Source organism: Vanellus vanellus, assembly GCF_965231255.1.
Source record: "Vanellus vanellus genome assembly, chromosome: 4".
NCBI lineage: Eukaryota > Metazoa > Chordata > Aves > Charadriiformes > Charadriidae > Vanellus > Vanellus vanellus.
Genome location: NC_138909.1, coordinates 74872726 through 74889824, shown reverse-complemented (window position 1 = coordinate 74889824; position 17099 = coordinate 74872726). Strand labels below are relative to the sequence as shown.

The following is a 17099-nucleotide window of genomic DNA, read 5'->3' as shown; positions in this document are numbered from 1 at the left end:
TCTTTTCTTTTTTTTTTTTTTTTTGAAGAAACAATTTCTCTCTTTTCTAGAATTCAGACTCTGAAAATCACACGCAATGCGCAACCAGCCTTCTCCGTCTCTCGTCACGACTGTTCTGTCACTTCCTAATCGATCAAGTGCAAAAAAAGTATAGACAATACAGACGGAAAGTCAATTAGCCTGGGATTCCCTTGGCTGTTCAACAGCTGGGGCATCGCGAATGTCTGTCTGCCCTGTGTTAAAGTTAAGAATTCACATTTTACGGGCCTGACCTACCTTGTAAACATACATCCTGGTGCCTTACAAGAAGCATTCAAAAATGCAGGTAAACGTGGCTACACCAAAGAGAGCTGGAGCGCGTTTAGATATGAAGAGGCAATTGATAAAGCAGGTAACACATGTGAAGTCAAGCTTGAAGATATAGCGCAGTCCTGTCCTCTTCTGGGCTATTAAAGTAAATTAATGACCTGGAGCTGTGTAGGGGTTTCCAGAAACAACACTATAATAACCAACTGGCCACAGTTTCCAGCCTATAGGAGGGGGAGATGTTTATTCTTCAGCAAAATGCCTTCTCAGGCACCACACTGTATATACTCTGTATCTGACAGAACACAGTGCAGAAGCGACAACTGAATCTTAGAATAACACCAGCGAGTATAAAATACGATGTTGGCTTGGAGGAAAATGCACCGATCATAACCTTTGATGGCACCCAGATATTTTCAGAATTTCCCAGTACTCTTTTCCGTGCTGATAGTTCGGCAGAGTTGTGCCATTTTAAAGCCCTGAATGAAAGCGCCGACCAAGAAAGAAGCCTTCGAATGCTCTCGGCCAAATGCACAGGGGAGTAAACCGGTGTCAGGAGCAACAGCCAGGCGCAGAGCTACGAAGCCAGGCTCCGCTTCACTGCTTGCAAGCTGTGCGCATGGCGGTGTCGCGGTCCCCAACATTTGCTGGTTCCCAGCCCGGTCCAAGCCCCAGATTTGGGTGATGTGCAGGCATTTCCACTGTTTCACGGAATCACAGAATTTTCAGAGTTGGAAGGGACCTCTAGAGACCATCTAGCCCAACTCCCCTGCCAGAGCAGGATTGCCCAGAGCACATTACTCAGGACTGCATCCAGGCGGGGCTTGAAAACCTCCAGAGAAGGGGACTCCACAGCCTCCCTGGGCAGCCTGTGCCAGTGCTCTGGCACCTGAACCGTAAAGAAGTTTTTTCTTGCATTTGAACAGAACTTCCTATGTCCCAACTTGTGTCCATTGCCCCTCGTCCTGTCACTGGGAACCCCTGAAAAGAGCCTGGCTCCATCCTCCTTCAACCCACCCTTTAGATACTTGTATGCCATAATAAGGTCTCCCCTCAGCCTTCTCTTCCCCAGGCTAAAGAGTCCCAGCTCTCGCAGCCTTTCCTCACAAGGGAGATGCTCAATCCCTCAATCATCTTAGTTTCACAGCGTCTTTCGCCACCCTGCCGGGGAACCCCACCAGCATCCCCTGCGCGGCTCAGCATCCCCCCCAGTCCCCCCGCAGCCCCACATCCCTCCCCAAGTGCCCGCGGGTCGCGGAGCGGGGCGGGCGGCGGGGCGGGCCGGGCGGCGGGGGCGGGGGCGGCCGAAGGGGCCGGGCGGCAGCGCCGCTCCTCCGCGCCCGGCGGCCAGTTCCGAGCCGCCGCCGCGCAGGCAGGCAGGCAGGCAGGGAAGCAGGCAGGGAGGCACCATGATCCTCACACGTAAGCTCGGGATGTGCCCCGTGGATGGGGAAGGCGGGGGGGGGGGGGGGGAGGGAGGCGGTGGGGGCTGCGCGCCCCGCGGTGCGGTGCGTCCCAGGAACCGCGGGTCTGTCGCCCCCGCCGTGTCGGCGGGGCTGAAAGGGCCCAGGTGAGGGAGGGGGGAGCGGTGCGGGAGGCCGGGATGGGTTTGCTGGTTGGGGAGCGGCGGTGCGGGGCCGCGGAGGGGCCGCGAGTGCGGAGCGGCGTGCAGGATGCGGGCTCCCTCTGTGCAGAGCACCGGAGACATCTCTTTTTTGGTGTTTCGGGTTTTTTTCTTTTTTTTTCCTTTTTCTTATTTTTTTCTTCTTTCTTTTTTCTTTTCTCCCTTTTTATTTATGTTCTTTTTTCTTTTTCTATTTTCTTTTTCTATTTTCTTTTCTCCTTTTTTCTTTTCTCCTTTTTTCTTTTCTCCTTTTTTCTTTTCTCCTTTTTTCTTTTCTCCTTTTTTCTTTTCTCCTTTTTTCTTTTTTCTTTTCTCCTTTTTTCTTTTCTCCTTTTTTCTTTTCTCCTTTTTTCTTTTCTCCTTTTTTCTTTTTTCTTTTCTCCTTTTTTCTTTTCTCCTTTTTTCTTTTCTCCTTTTTTCTTTTCTCCTTTTTTCTTTTCTCCTTTTTTCCTTTTTTCTTTTTTTTTTCTTTTTTTTTCCTTTTATCTCTTTTCTTTTTTTCTTCTTATTTATTTATTCTTTTTTTTTTTTTTTTTTCTTTTCCGGGAGTCCTTGCGAGACGGGAGACGTCGACTTTTCTTTTGAAGTTCTCGCCTAATTAGCCCGAATGGCCTCCAGGAGCCCGGTGGCTCCCCCCGCCCCGTGCGGCGGTGGCCAGCCCTGGTGTCACCCCGCAGGCTTTGATCGCGGTGGAGGAGCAGCACCTCCTGCCAGCCGGGATCGCCCCCCCCGCTTCGCCACCCCCTTCTCCAGGCGAAGAGAAAAGCGATGCTGTTTTCCAGCCGGGCGATTTTACCTCCCGTGTCACCCTCCCCGTTTTTGCAGACACCCCCCAATGACTTACTTCCACCGTAACTGTGAAGTTGTTGAGCGATGTGTTGCCATTAGCCTAATGAGCACTATTGCCAGTCAAGGGCACTTACTATTGGCACAACAATTATTATTTTTTTCTTTATTTCCCCTGTTCTCTGTGAGAAGACTCTCTTTCATTGGAAGAAATAACTACATTTAAACAATGTATTTAACTAGGTCAGAAGGTTCTGCCTGATGTGTCATAGTACTTAACCCACGTGAATTGAAAGACCGCGGAATATAATTTTATTTTAGCCATCAATTATAGACGCTTTTATTTTTTTACAGGAGTAAGTGTGATCTGTTTGAATTGCCCTGCCCTGATCAAGGAATTCCCAGCAGCAAATCAGTAATGCTGCTCTGAGCCAGGTTAAGTTTTAAGGTTGTTTGTAGCAAACTCCAGGGAGACGAATAGACAAGCAGATTTCGTACGAGCCTCTGAGTGTGAATCTATCGACAGTTTAGTGCCAGACTGATTCAGCATCCGCCTGGCGAGCAGGCTGCCGCTGGCTGACAGCACACACCATTGGTATTAGGCGCCTCTGCTGATTCCACAGCGGTAGCCTGCTATCTTGTCTTCCAGGTATCCTTACTGATGTCCTGTAGGCATCCTGATCCGCTTCTCCCAGTAGGAGCAGCAAAAAAGAGGAAGGCTGTGGTGTCCAGGAAGGGGGATCCATGTCTCTCTAGCAAATGGTTTCGGGTTGCTGCTTCAGTTTGCCTGTGGGATCCTGATTAGGGCTGAGATTCTTTGATTACAGAATATAGTATATGCAAAAGAAGGTGTAGACATTGTTTTGAGAAGATTCCTTTCATCTACAAGTGCATAGGAATCAAAGCATTTGGAGCTACCTTTTGTAACCCCTAGGACTTCCTGATCTCTTTATCTTCTTTTAAAATAACTTGGTTTGTTAATTGACTTTTTTTTTTTAATCAAAAGGAAGTGCACATACATTGTTTTAAACACCAGGGAGCTACTGTTAAATTTGATTTCTAAGTGGTAGTTAAAAGCAAGAATATATCTTGTCATGTTTTTATTTGGGTTTTGAATCTCCCTTGTATAGATTCAGTCCAGGATTTTTAATTCTTCAGTCAGGGTCTTCCCAGCCGGCTCTGCAGCTGCCCTTGCTGGGCCAGAGAGAAAGACCGATGCCAGTCCTGGAAACTCACAAGTACCCTGTGTGTTTTGCCTCTGGTGGGGGCAGGAAAAAGGTATCGCAGTTGTTCTTATGTACTAGTCTCAAATGTTTATATTAGGATTCCTAGAAGGAGATGAGAGGCGACTTGGTTTTACTTTTCTGGTTCTTCTAATTCATTACATTCTAGGCAGTGGTTTGTTTGAGGCATGTGAATTTATGAGTTCTGCAAATATTTAGAGATGCAGTTAGCATGATAAAGTTTTTTTCTGGTGAGAATACCACAGTATGTTATGTTTGGGCCGCTTTAGAGATTCAAACTTCTCTTCCAGTTCCCCTCTGCCTGGAGTTTTGCTGCTGGCTTCAGCATAAACACAACTGCACCCTTGGCTGGTTAAAAGGAGATGGAGGAAGAGAACTCATGTGCTTAACAGGATGGTCCTGTACTGTAAACAAGAGCTTTTCATGCTTAACTATCCTTCCTAGCAACAGGAAGAAGGAAATGAGGCTATGCAAAAGGACCCTGACACACTGCAGACAATGCCAGACCCACCCTTGCATTCATACAGTATGGCCAGAAGACTTGGGGAAATAAAAATAACTTCAGATGTTTCCCCTTCCTTCCTGTGCATATTATAGAAATACAGCAACCAAACGATCTGCAGCTGACAGAAAACCTGCTGGCTTGATCTCCACTAAGTAAAGAGATGGTGCCCCTATATAATCTATATGTCTTCGTTGGGTATCATATTGTTCTGCTTACAGTCGGATCCTTGGTATTGCAGGGCGAATGAATTGCAAAACGCTGTGTCTTCTCCAGGGATGTAGCGAGTGTAGATATCCAGTGATTTTGGTAACTGCAGCAATTCCAGGCATATTTCTTGCTTGTACCTATGCTATCAGTAATTCTGACTGGTGCAGGGTATGAAGATTGTCTTGCCTGTTTTTTGATTTCCAAAGATTTTTCCAAGTTTTTTTCTTTCTTCTTTTTTATTTTCTCTTCTATTTTCCCCCATTTTCCTGTTTTAAGTAAAAAGCAAAGTCTGTCTTACACCAGTGATGAGCAAGTCTCAGGGAGGGGGCACAGGACTGGGCTGTGATTGGAGCTTTCTGCTTCTTTTCACTGGACACTTATTCTGCCATACTTGCTGAAGCTGAGTACTACCTTGTCCCCAACAGCATGCCTTTGAAATCAGGAGGTCTGTTAATATGCTGTACCATTGACATCACTGGTAGCAGTAAAATAAAGTCAAGAATGACTTAACCAGCTAGCTTTAATTTTCTTGGTTCCATTATCTGAGAGTTACAAGTAGTGCTACACACCTTTCTGAAGTACTTCAGCGTCTTTAGAAGAGCGTGCTAAGCATTGTTATTTGTTAGGACGAATATTCTTTCAAATATTGACAAGTGTACTTGTACTGTATCCAGCTCTGGAGCCCCCAAAATTAGAAGAACATGGACTTGTTGGAGCGAGTCCAGAGGAGTGCCACAAAGATGATCCGAGGGCTGGAGCACCTCTGCTGTGAGGAGAGGCTGAGAGAGTTGGGGCTGTTCAGCCTGGAGAAGAGGGGGCTCCGGGGAGACCTTATTGTGGCCTCCTAGTACCTAAAGTGGTCCTACAGGAGAGCTGGGGAAGGACATTTTGCAAGGGCATGTAGTGACAGGACAAGGGGGAATGGCTTTAAACTAGAAGAGGGTAGATTTAGATTAGATATTAGGAAGAAATTTTTCAGTCTGAGGGTGGTAAGGCACTGGCACAGGTTGCCCAGAGAAGTTATGGAAGCTCCATCTCTGGAGGTGTTCAAGGCCAGGCTGGATGGGGCTTCGAGCAACCTGGGCTGGTGGGAGGTGTCCCTGCCCGTGGCAGGGCGTTGGAACTCCTTGATCTTCGAGGTCCCTTCCAACCCAAACCATTCTATGATTCTATGATGTGTTTCCTTTGAGAAGGACTGCGCTGGATGAGACTGGGTCAGGAAAAATATTATCCGGTCTCTCTTGTAATGAAGACACAATATGTTGACCCACTTATAGTAGGGACATTTTTTTAAAGCCCAAAGTGGTGCAGAATTCCTTAGACTTGGTCTTAAATATATTTATTTTATATTTATCTAAAACTGTCCATTCAAATGCTCATCTCAGTCTGTGCAAAGAACACTTCCCGAGGAGATGCATGAAAGTCATTTGCTGAAGCCGGCAGTGGACACAGGTTGACCTTCCCCAACCTATTCTTGTCATTTACTGAAGATTCAGGATTAAGAAAAATACACCCCCCCTGCATTCTTGCATTTTGGGGATGGTCTTTCTGTGACCCCGTGGACCCACAGAACTGGATGCTCTGCTGGCCACCCTTCCCTCTGCTGCTCTCCCTATGTCTCTGATAAGAGATTTCCTGCGCATTAGAGGAGACAAGAAAATTTCCAGTGTAGAGCTTCGTGATCTGTTTTGACTTCCCTTCTTCTTCCCATACGTAGTCTCTCGGCTTTCTTTTGCAGTGCTGCGCTGGCTGAGAAAAGCGTTTTCAGGTGTGCAGTATCACAGAGAGAATACTGTAACTGTAATATCTGGAAATAACAAGATCATAGTAATATTTGCTTTGGGAAAATCCAGGTTTGCATCTTTAGTTCTGATTTAGGGAAACAGTTGTTCAGCTGGGACACTACCAGCTTTCTGCTGGGCTGGTATTTTGTATCTAGTGTTGTGTCATCCACACAGGGTGGAGTTTGGGGACCGGGTCATCAGTGAGGTAAGCACTAAACGGTTATGAAGCAAAGGTAGTCCTTCCATATGGTTCTTCTTATGTGTGTAGATGGTTCTGGGGTTGAGGCTTAACAACCTAGAGGAAGTAACTGTCTGGATAAAATCTACTTTCCTCTGTATAAACTGTTGAGACAGCTCAGATCAGCTTTTATACCATTATTATTTCTTAGATCTGAACAGGTAACTTTGGGCATTTTTAGACGAAGTATCTGTCATGCTAAATCTACTCACTTTTGCCTCCTTCTGGAGCATAATGAGCCTTTGATTTGAGCTTTGCTTACAGTGTGCAAGTTTCCTAGCTGGCAGGCAGGGTGCGATGGGAGAGTATTAGTGCTGGGCTTGGGAGCAGCAATGGTTAACGTCTGCCCTTCAGTATGTTCTCAAAGGTCATTCTAACCAAGTCATTTCTGAGAGAAGAGAAGGTTAAAGTCATCTTCTGTTTCCCAGTCTTTGGAGGAGGATTCGTTTCTCACTCTGGAATCTGTCAACATGACCTCCTTCAGAGGATTTGACTAACTGCTTTCTCTGCCCCAAATAATCCTCCTCCAAGACCACCCTGTGTTAATCAGGCCAGATAAATAACCCACGTGCCCAATTATTTCTTAAGGTTTTCTTAAGTCACTTGACATCTTGTTCCTCTTCACGTGTGAACCTTCTTAAAAAAGAACGGGAGAAGACCATCTTTAATCTATAAAAAGAATCATTCTTTGGCAGGAAAACTGCCATATGAAGCTTTAGTTTTCTGGTTAAAAAAAAGTTAGTTTTTAACTTTATATTGTGTTCTTGTCTAAATTTCTTTCTTAATCCTCCTGTATACACTCAAAATGCAAAAACTGTTTTAGGAAAAACTTGTTTAGGAATAAGTTATGATTTACAATGTAAACTAGGAGTTGTGATGGTTCCTTTGTGTCCTAGAGCATGCTTTCCCACAGTCTTCAACAAATCAGGAAGCGATGCAGCTAACTTTGGGCAATTGGAAACATACTTAATAGTGTGAAAATAAGCAGTAATTGCAATCTGTTACAAAGTGTACAGGGAAAGGGCTTGACAGAGATGTGGGAATATCTTTTATTCCTGTATTAAATCCTGAAATGGTGCTGCTTTGATGCTTTTCTGCGCATAAGAGTTGCTCCAGGTCCTCTTGACAGAGGGGAGGACCTCCATGCTCAGGGGATGGTGGTTGTGCCATCGCTGCCCCCCTGCCATTGGGCACTGCCGGTCCTCATGCTCTGGTAGACACTTGGGCTGCTCCCCGTGCTTGGGATGGGGCTTACACCACAACTGGATTCAGAAAGCAGAAGACTCATTTCAAATATTTTTGGGGGGTAAAAATAATGAGGAGAACTATGAAAGCGATAGCCTTTATTCCTGAAAATGAGTCTCTCTGGGTTTTAGACCCATGGATCCATATTGGGAAGGGCTTAATTCCTCTGTAATTTACGCAGGCTCCCGTTGGTTTCGGCAAGATGTTGGCTCAATCACTAAACATTTTAAACATTTTCATCAAATGCTGTTTTTCCTGTTAAGTTTTGAGCTGAAAGACTTTTGAAGTGATTTCAATGTGCTGAGGACTATGGAAAGGAGATTCAAGGTAATTAGATTTTGGTTGACAAAAGCGGTATTGTGTTTCCGATGCTAGCCAAGAGGATTGGTGAGCAATTAAAGCTGCTATATTGTGTAACCTGGTACAGTTAGGAGAGAGGGAAATTGCCTACAGTCAACATACACCTATGCGGATGTTTTGGAAACCAGTCGGTTATATATATATTTTTTTTTTTTTTTTTTTTAAATTTAACTTTCATCATTTAGGAGATAAACAAACTTAAAACCCCATCAGTGGAAGTAAGCCATTTGCTCTTCCCAAAAGCTCTGCTGAAAAAAAACCCATAGTGTTCAAGCTTCCTGATTTTTTTTCAGAGCAAATATCAATATATGATCTTAAACATCTGTTTCCTTACTTCTTCTTCATCTGTTCCCACACAAATTCCAAACATACTCTGTTTCTTCTCCCAGTGTCCTGTGGTTTATACATAACATCAGCAACATAGTTACTGTCTTGCTGCAAGGCTCCGTAACTTGAAAAAGCCATTCCCATGTTTAACCCAAAGCCAGCAGGAACACAAGGAGAGTGTTTCTTCGGTCGTCATCACATAGTTGAGAAATGTTTGAGTAACATTCCCCACCACCACCTCTTTCTAGCGTTTTTATGACTAGAAAGCAATATATGTATATATATATATGGTGTCATATATGGTTTCTTTCAAGAACTTGTGTTTTTTCCCCCCCCAAGAGTTTTTGCTAAGAAATACTTTCTTAAAATTGTGCATGCATCCGTATCTGTTTGAATCGACTGTTGAGGCATGCAGCGTTAAGTGGAGATCACAACGCGTATCATGTGGCTGTGGAAGGTAGATTGAAGCAGAGTGACATACAGGAGCACATCAAAATAGGCAGCAGCTATAAAGGTGAAAGGAGAAAAGGGACCCTCTCGGGAAGGTGGTTAGCTTTCACTTCAAAACCTGCAAGCCCGTCATCAGTTCAAAAGCCATGCCTGTTATTCTCTTGGACTCACTGGTTCATCCAGAAATGAATCCCTCATGGGCTGAACGGATCAGGCTAATATTTTAGGATAGCGGTATAAGATTGGATTGTTCTCTTAGAATGAGATTCCAACCGTGTTAGAAATTTGGCAAGAGCTTTTCATGGGATTTTCGGAATTCTCTAGCTTTTAGTGGTTGAATGTTTATTGACAAGCTTACCAAGTTTCGGTGTTTGTTTTAAGGGCATTATCCTTATAAAATGCTGTTCTCCATTAATTACGTTTTTGCTTTCTTTAGTCCTTGCTACGTGCTGCTTTCCTGAAAGGTGGGGAGCACTAAGTTAATGAAACTGCCTAAGGAATATTTAGCTGTATAGGTTTGAGGGAAACCAGACTTATGAAAAGGAATTTAATTATTTTCGAGCTACAGTCGCGTATCTTCAAAGTGAAAACCATCTGAGGCCATGGACACATAGCAGGCTAACTCTTAGGAAGTCCTACTGTCCCAGCTTTAAAGGGCTGCAGGCAAATGACATTACACAGAACTGATTTATCCTTTTCGGTGCCTGGCCTGCTCATTTGTAGACAGCTGCCATAGTGCAGTTTTTTCCCCCGATTTGTCTCAGATTTCACATCCGTGTTCACGTGTCTGTCTATAGATGGAGTGGTTGGAATAGCGGGATCAAGTCTAGTGTTGGGACCACAATTCACATGTCAGGGATGTAATTCAAGCACTTGGAAAAATGATTGCTTGTACTTCGGCAGTGGAATTCTATCCAGAGAAGAATATTTCTCATGTATACCACAGCTGGGCTTAAAAAATATGATCCTAAATGGTCTCAAGCTTCTTAATGACTCAGAACAATGTTTTGGAATTGAACACAAATTTTGCAAAGCGCCAGAAGTTTCAGAGGGACGTATATGGTGACAGGCAATTTCTGATCCAGACAGAAAAAAAAGAGGACAAACTTTGGAGCATGCAAGCCCTTTTGCAGCCATTAAACTGGAGCATCTGCATGGGGAAGAATCCCCTTTGTTGCTCTGTCTGTGCCTTAGAAAACATGCGGGTAGTTTTACGCATTGCAGTAAGGAGCGATCAGGTTCATCTGCAGCATTCTTGGTGAGAAATGAGACTCTGCATCCCATGGGAGAGACTCTCTCCTGCAAGCTAATTCGGGAAGGTTATTTCGTATTCAATTTTTACTTTGTTTTTTTTATTCTTCTGAGAAAGGAAAATAGCAAATTTCTAAACTAAAATGACCGGGTCAAAAATTAAGGCCAAAGAGAACCCTGAACAAACTGGTTCTTAGGTCTGGCGTTGGAGTGGACGTTCAGCAATGAAGCCCATTTTTGCTGAAATTTGATTTTAACAGCATTGATTTGACCAGTCTCGCCACAGGTTTTTACAATCTGATCTCTTAACAGAGCCAAAAGGTGAGAGGAGTAGAGCTGATGCGTGGAGGTGCTAATATGGCTATAAAGGTGTCTGAGTTGAGGCAAGAGGAAACCATCTGCTTGGAAGAACTGTTCGTATGACGTTTAGCACTTAGGTGATAATGCAGCCAATACGTGACTGTACAAAGATACGTCTGCTTTGCACCTCGTCCTGAAGACTCCAAAAGAGGCGATGCTTAAGTTGTATGTATTTCGTGGAAGCAAAAGGCAAGAAAGAGCAAGCAAATGAAAAAAAAATCCCTTCGAACTTTTTAATAGGTGTTACTGCTCCTAGCTAGACTGTTATGATTATTTTTTTCTCGAAGGGCGTAATTGCGGCATCAAGCTCTGCGGGTTTTATTTTCTATAGGAAGGAAGGTATTATCCAACAAAAGACTATAGGCATCTTAGGGTTCTCCCTTCTGCAATTGCAGTATCAAACAAGGTGTAAATTGAGATATTTTTTGCTGTGAAGTTTTAAACCTGCAAACTTGCAGGGCCAGGAACCAAGATTAACCAAAATTCAACAAAAAGGAAGTTAGAAGTTTCCATTTTCACTTACCAGTTTGGGGAAGAATTGGGTCGTCCTAACCCCCCAGGAAGTGGGTAAATAAGGACTAATGGTTCCCAACCATGCACAAAAGGAACTCCTACCCTTGATTGGAGCATGGAGGCCTGCTTTGTGAAACGGACTAACAAATAAAGCTGCTTCCAATAAAAATTTCCTGTTTCCTCTTTAACACATTTGCTTGCTGTTTGCTTACACGACACCAAGAATAAAGACTTCATTGTAATCCTTTTTGGTTTGGGTTTTTTTTTTTGTTATTGTTGTTGTTGTTGTTTGGGGATTATTTTTTTTTTTACTTTCTAAGAGAATTTCTTGTGTATCAGGACATTTAGAAATAATAGCGCGATTTCTTTCTTGCCAGCGGTGCTTTCGTATAAGAACCTCCTGCTGCTGGGGGAGGGCACAGAACGCACATCTGAAAAGCTGCACATACGTTTCTTGCCTGGAATGTACACTGAATTGGGGTTTATTGTAAAGGTTTTAGCTGGCAAGGATGTTTGGTTCAGAGAGGAAGTGGCACGGCAGGGATGGAGCGGGGAGGAGGGAGTGAGACCAGCCCCATGGTCAGCTCAGCTGCCAGGTCCTGGTCAGAAAGATGCTCAGGGTGAGAAAACGCTTTGCATATCATAGCTGATTAATTGGGGCTGAAGTAGGGCTTTCCTGAAACGGCTTGCAAAGCAGTGTGGAGTTCCTCTGCAAGCTCCCTCTCCTCCCTGTGGCTCTCGGCTGGCTCCAACCAAGCACACGCTGTGCTCGGCGGTGAGTTCGTGGCTCAGGTAATGATCTGTAACCTAGGTCCTCTGGAAGACTCAGCGAAGGCTTCTGGGTGCCCTATCCCTTCTAAAACATTTTAGAAGTAGGGGGAAAATCTGATTCTGGCGGCTCTGTTCTTCTCTCTTTTGTCCCTCGTTGTCCCAGTTGCCATTGATTCAGATGACAAGGACTTGCACACGTTCCCATGTCCACCTGGATACGAAACCGTGGCAGCTGGCAAACCAGGAGTCCCAGGGCTGATGCTGCTGAGCTGGAAGAAAAGCTGGTATTTGGAAAGTGTGGGAATGAGCTTTCTCCTCAAGCATAGTTTAAATGAATTGGGCCAGAACCTCAGGCTTAACTAATGTATTCTATTCTCAAAGGCAGATTCCAGTTAGGTTGTGGTAATGAACTTTTTACCTATACAAGCTTCCAGCTGTTTAGGTTTGTGAGGAAGCTTGTTGTGTGTACTCAGCTTTCTGTGCAGCCTATTCAGTGCACCCTGGGCTGGATTCTCCCTCCGGCTGTATTTTGGTCTGCCTGGTTTTCACATACATTCAGAGTTTTGTTCAGGCTCTGACTCCTCAGTAACCAGCGGGGTTGGGATGGGGAAGGTGGATTGGAAATGACCTTTCTGTTCGTCTGGTCACAGCGCTTCGGTACAGTCCAGCGGCAATCCTGGGTTTGGCCAACTGGAGCTGAGCAAAAGGAGCTGCTTTTTTAGGTCCTGCCTCTGCTCTGTCACCCGTATCCCCGCCACGTCCCTTTCTGACACAGGCTTTGCGTGGATGGCGGTGACATGGAGAGAGCCCTGGCCGCAGGGGACTCCCTGGCCCCTTCTTCTCCAGGGAGATCTTATTGCAGCCTTCCAGTACCTAAAGGGGGCCTACAGGAGAGCTGGGGAAGGACTTTTCTTTTTACTCGGGCATGTAGCAACAGGACGAGGGGGAATGGCTTTAAACTGGAAGAGGGCAGGTTCAGATTGAACATTAGGAGGAAGTTTTTCACTGTGAGGGTGGTGAGGCACTGGCACAGGTTGCCCAGAGAGGTTGTTGAGGCCCCATCCCTGGAGGTGTTCAAGGCCAGGCTGGAGGTGGCCTTGGGCAACCTGGTCTGGTGGGAGGTGCCCCTGCCCATGGCAGGGGGGTTGGAACTCGATGATCTTCAAGGCGAGGGGCGGGTGCGTCAGTGGTTTATTCTTCTCTGCAATTCTTGTGTCTGACCAGGAATAACTCAGGTGTTCCGATGCCTCCATAGGCTTCTCGGGGGATTCTCAAAGGTATTTTGAAAGCAAATATGCTCTGAAAATCCCACAGGCACCTGACACCTGGGTGACCGTAAAATTATGACTTCCACATAACTTGCGTATATATTTGCAGAAAAGATACACAAAGCTTCTATAGAGAACCTTAAAAAAAAAAAAAAAGCACGATAAATGCATAGTCATAATTTTCTAGCTCTGGAAATATTTTACAGGTCGTACACCTGGGGTGCCCAGTAAAGGACCTGTGAACAAATATTTAAACGCATTTAAGAGCCACTGTAGTAGTAAAGAATCTGACACTTTTTTCAATTACACTACAAGCATCCACCTGCATTTTTAGCTAAATACTGGTTATCAGGGATCTTTTTTGTTCAGTTTTAAATCAAGTGAAATTCTCATTCAATCCAGACAGTTCTGCAGGATGTGGCTTGTAAGATAGTTATTTTTTTTAAGTAATCTTAAAAATCAATTGCAGATTATTTTTTTTTTACTTTAGTATTCCCATTGCCTCTGAGATACTAATATTATGTTGTTTGTTCTTACTTTAGCAGTACAAGTTTTAAATATATTTTAGATTTTTTTTTCCTTCTTTATTCACTTTCCCATGTATTTCCTTAGGATACCAAAATTAAAATACTACTTTAAGCAAAACTCCGCAATCGCTTGCAATTGGAATAGAAGAATGCTTTTTCTTAATGAGTAGTTAAGTCAATAGGTCTGTACGTGCTCATTCTCATGTGGTCCCATAACCCAAAGGTGAAGCAAACACAAGTTACACAAATGCCTGCTTGTCCTGACTTCAGGGAGACTGGATTTTTAGCTGTTTATTTATCTGGAATGTTGTGCTTTGGCTCACCTTAACCCCTTGGTTTGGGTATGTATCTTAGCAAAGCGGTCTGGCAAAGCCCAAATATTTTAACCCTGTTGTAACTGTTTGGAAAATTAGAGGGGGATTGCTGTCATTTTGGACATGCTAAAATGTGCCTGCCGTTTCATCCGATTTTAATGGTGTACCTATATCTCAGTGGGAATATTTCATAACTTGCCAAAATCTTGAGATATTTTACTTATGTTATGCCTGGCTCTTCACTGCTCTATATGCAGTAACTTGTATTCTGGGCGATTCTGGGAAAAAAAACCCTTTGCGCGTGGTTTCTGGAGCAGGTAGCAATAGTATCCTCACCAAGTAGGTGGCAAAATTGTCTACTGAGTTGTACATAATGAAGCTTTTCTTTTCTGGTCCGTCAAGAAGAGTGAATATAATCAAAGCCAGATGAACTTTAAGAGTTTCTGATTGCTCGCTGTCTGTTTGATCAGTTCTAAGCAGGGAGCTAAATCCCCAGTAGCACTTTCTTGAATTTTTCGAACAAAATTAACCCAATCTGTTTCCTGAACACTTGGAGAATACCCTAAGTACCTTTTATTCCTCATTTGAGCTAATAAGATAGCATTTTCTTTATTTCTGCTTGCATTAGGTAACAAATGAATTTATGTATAATTTATTCACAGACTAATATAACCCATGTTCAGAATGTTTCCTTGCTTTTGGTGTCAGGTATATGTATGTGAATAATTTAATTTTGCGGCATGCTGGTTTGGGTAGTGTGAGGGAAAGTTAGCTGAATTTCCTGTAATATACCACATAACTCAGAAATGCCACGAAGACCTTCAGTGAAACTAGGCTCTTGTTGGGTAGTAAATCCACGTTTGAGTGAGCTGCAGTACAGTGTGTCGGTTGTTCTTGGGCTTGGGTCTGTCAGTACTGTCTACAAGATGTTAAAGCGCACAGTATTACAAGCTCTACCAGGAATTTCTGTCAAGGCAAAATAGTTGTGCCAAGAGGATCATAAGATTTGTTGAACAAATGCTCCTCGAGTTGATTGCGGTGGTGGTTTCTCTAGTGATAAGAAAACCTGTACGGAATAATCTATAACTCCTGCAGTTTTCATCTGTCCCTGTTTCTCTTAACTATTAAAATGATGAGCTATTGATAAATCACGGATGAACGCTAATGACTTTCCAGAATCCAAGATATGTTTGATCGTGAGAAGAAAAGCAAACTGGGATAAGCAAACCTGTGCCTCGCTTCAAAGTTGCTGAATATCAGCATGCTTATTTTGTAACAGGAGTAGCAGAAGTGGTGGAGAGGAAGTTTTTGCTTTGCAGATCGCTAATCGGAGGGTATCTTGTTTCTGTCCTCTTCCAGAAATTGAGGCCAAGGAAGCGTGCGACTGGCTGCGGGCTGCCGGGTTCCCGCAGTACGCGCAGCTTTATGAAGGTAAGGCACCTGAGCTTGCAAGTGGATCACCCCCTCCCAATTTTTGGACAATAAGATGTAATATTCACCAATAAATAAGGTTCAGCAGCACAACTGAAGCGCCAGTACGTCAGGTGACTTTTAGGGACTGGTCTGCTTTCTGCTACTTACCACACGCACAGATGTACCCAACCCAGTGAGTTGAAACACTCTTGGAGTTTAAATTTGTTCCAGGTTTCTGTTTCAGTCTGAATGTTCCAAATATCCTCATAGCACAAGTCATATGTTAGCACCATGGTGCATTCCCTGTAGTTACAACACAAATGAACCATATTTTTATAAACGTAATCATCCACTGCTAGGAGCCCAGTCTTAGAGAAAGAGAGAAGCTGTGCCCGGCTCCTCCGGCCAGCTCTCCTAATGGAGCAGAGGTGGGAAATTCGGCGTATGCGTGGATGCATCTGCACGCCTCGTGATTCCCAAGTCCTGAGTGGTTTTTCAGAACAGTTTGACTTGGTGTTAGACACAGGCTCGCTATGAAGGGAAAAAAGAACGTACAAGCCGTCGTCGCGCAGGTGTGCAGCAGCTCCTGGAAGAGACAGCTGACTCCTGCACTCACCGTATTTGTCCTTCTGCGGGATGGATCCACTTTGTCTGTCCGCTTCTACAAAGGTTTTACCCAAGCAAAACTATTGTCTTCGTTGTCTCTCTAACCTACTAGGAACTTGCAGTTTTGGCATGCAGTTCTTACACTCTGATGCAGAGTAACATATACGTTTGTTTTAAAGTGTGACATCCTAGAGCTCCTTTTTATATAGGTATATTTTTGTTCAGAATTTACCCCCACCGCCACTTAAAATTACTTGCATTGTCATGAAATTATTGTGCACTCTTATCTGCCTCTTCTTTTTTATAAAACAAACTCCAGCTGCCGCTTGCAAGAAGGAGCATAGAAAGCCCATTATTTACAGTGAATAACTGTTGGAAATTACAGCAAATGCTGAGCTGACCTTCTTGAAAAATGATCTCGTTGAGCTTTGATTTGCAGCTGCATTGGCAATATGAGATGATAATAGCACTTTCAAAAGCAGCACTTGGCGAAACTCTTCTTTGCCTGTTCAGAAATTAAATTTCCTTTTATTATTTCTCTTCCTTTTTTCTTTTTTTTTTCGTGCCAGTGGAGGTGCCAAGATTTTCTTGGGATGCATACAAAGCTGGGACTGTACTTCCAGTCTTTGTTAAAACTGGGGACAAGACTCCCGGCTGAATATGTGGGCTTGTGGGTTTCATGTTATGCTGAGCTGTTGTAAATCTCCTAAGAAATGACTTGCATTCAGAAAACATGTCCTACCTATGGTCACCATTGCCCTACCTAAAGACTTTAAGTTTCTAATGTAGGACCGTGTCCTACCTAACATGAAAAGGACTGCAGAGGTGAGATGAAGAGGTGAGAGTAAGGCCAGCCGTACCCATTGAAAGGACAGCTGTCCTTATATGAAAACAATATACCATTGTCCTTTGCAGCCCCCCCGACGGCAGCAGCAACAACAAAAACGGCAGCAGTGTAAGTTAAGCATAAAAAAAAAAAAAAAAATGGACTCGTGCAGAC

General features: G+C 44.0%; 1 protein-coding gene across 1 annotated transcript in view; it reads left to right on the top strand.

Moving 5' to 3' along the window:
* DLC1 (DLC1 Rho GTPase activating protein) overlaps positions 1–17099 on the top strand; it is a 238514-nt gene that overhangs the window by 195855 nt on the left and 25560 nt on the right. The window contains exon 6 of the mRNA XM_082483152.1: positions 15440–15511. Within this exon, the coding sequence (XP_082339278.1) occupies positions 15440–15511 (72 nt within the window). The remainder of the gene's footprint in view (positions 1–15439; positions 15512–17099) is intronic.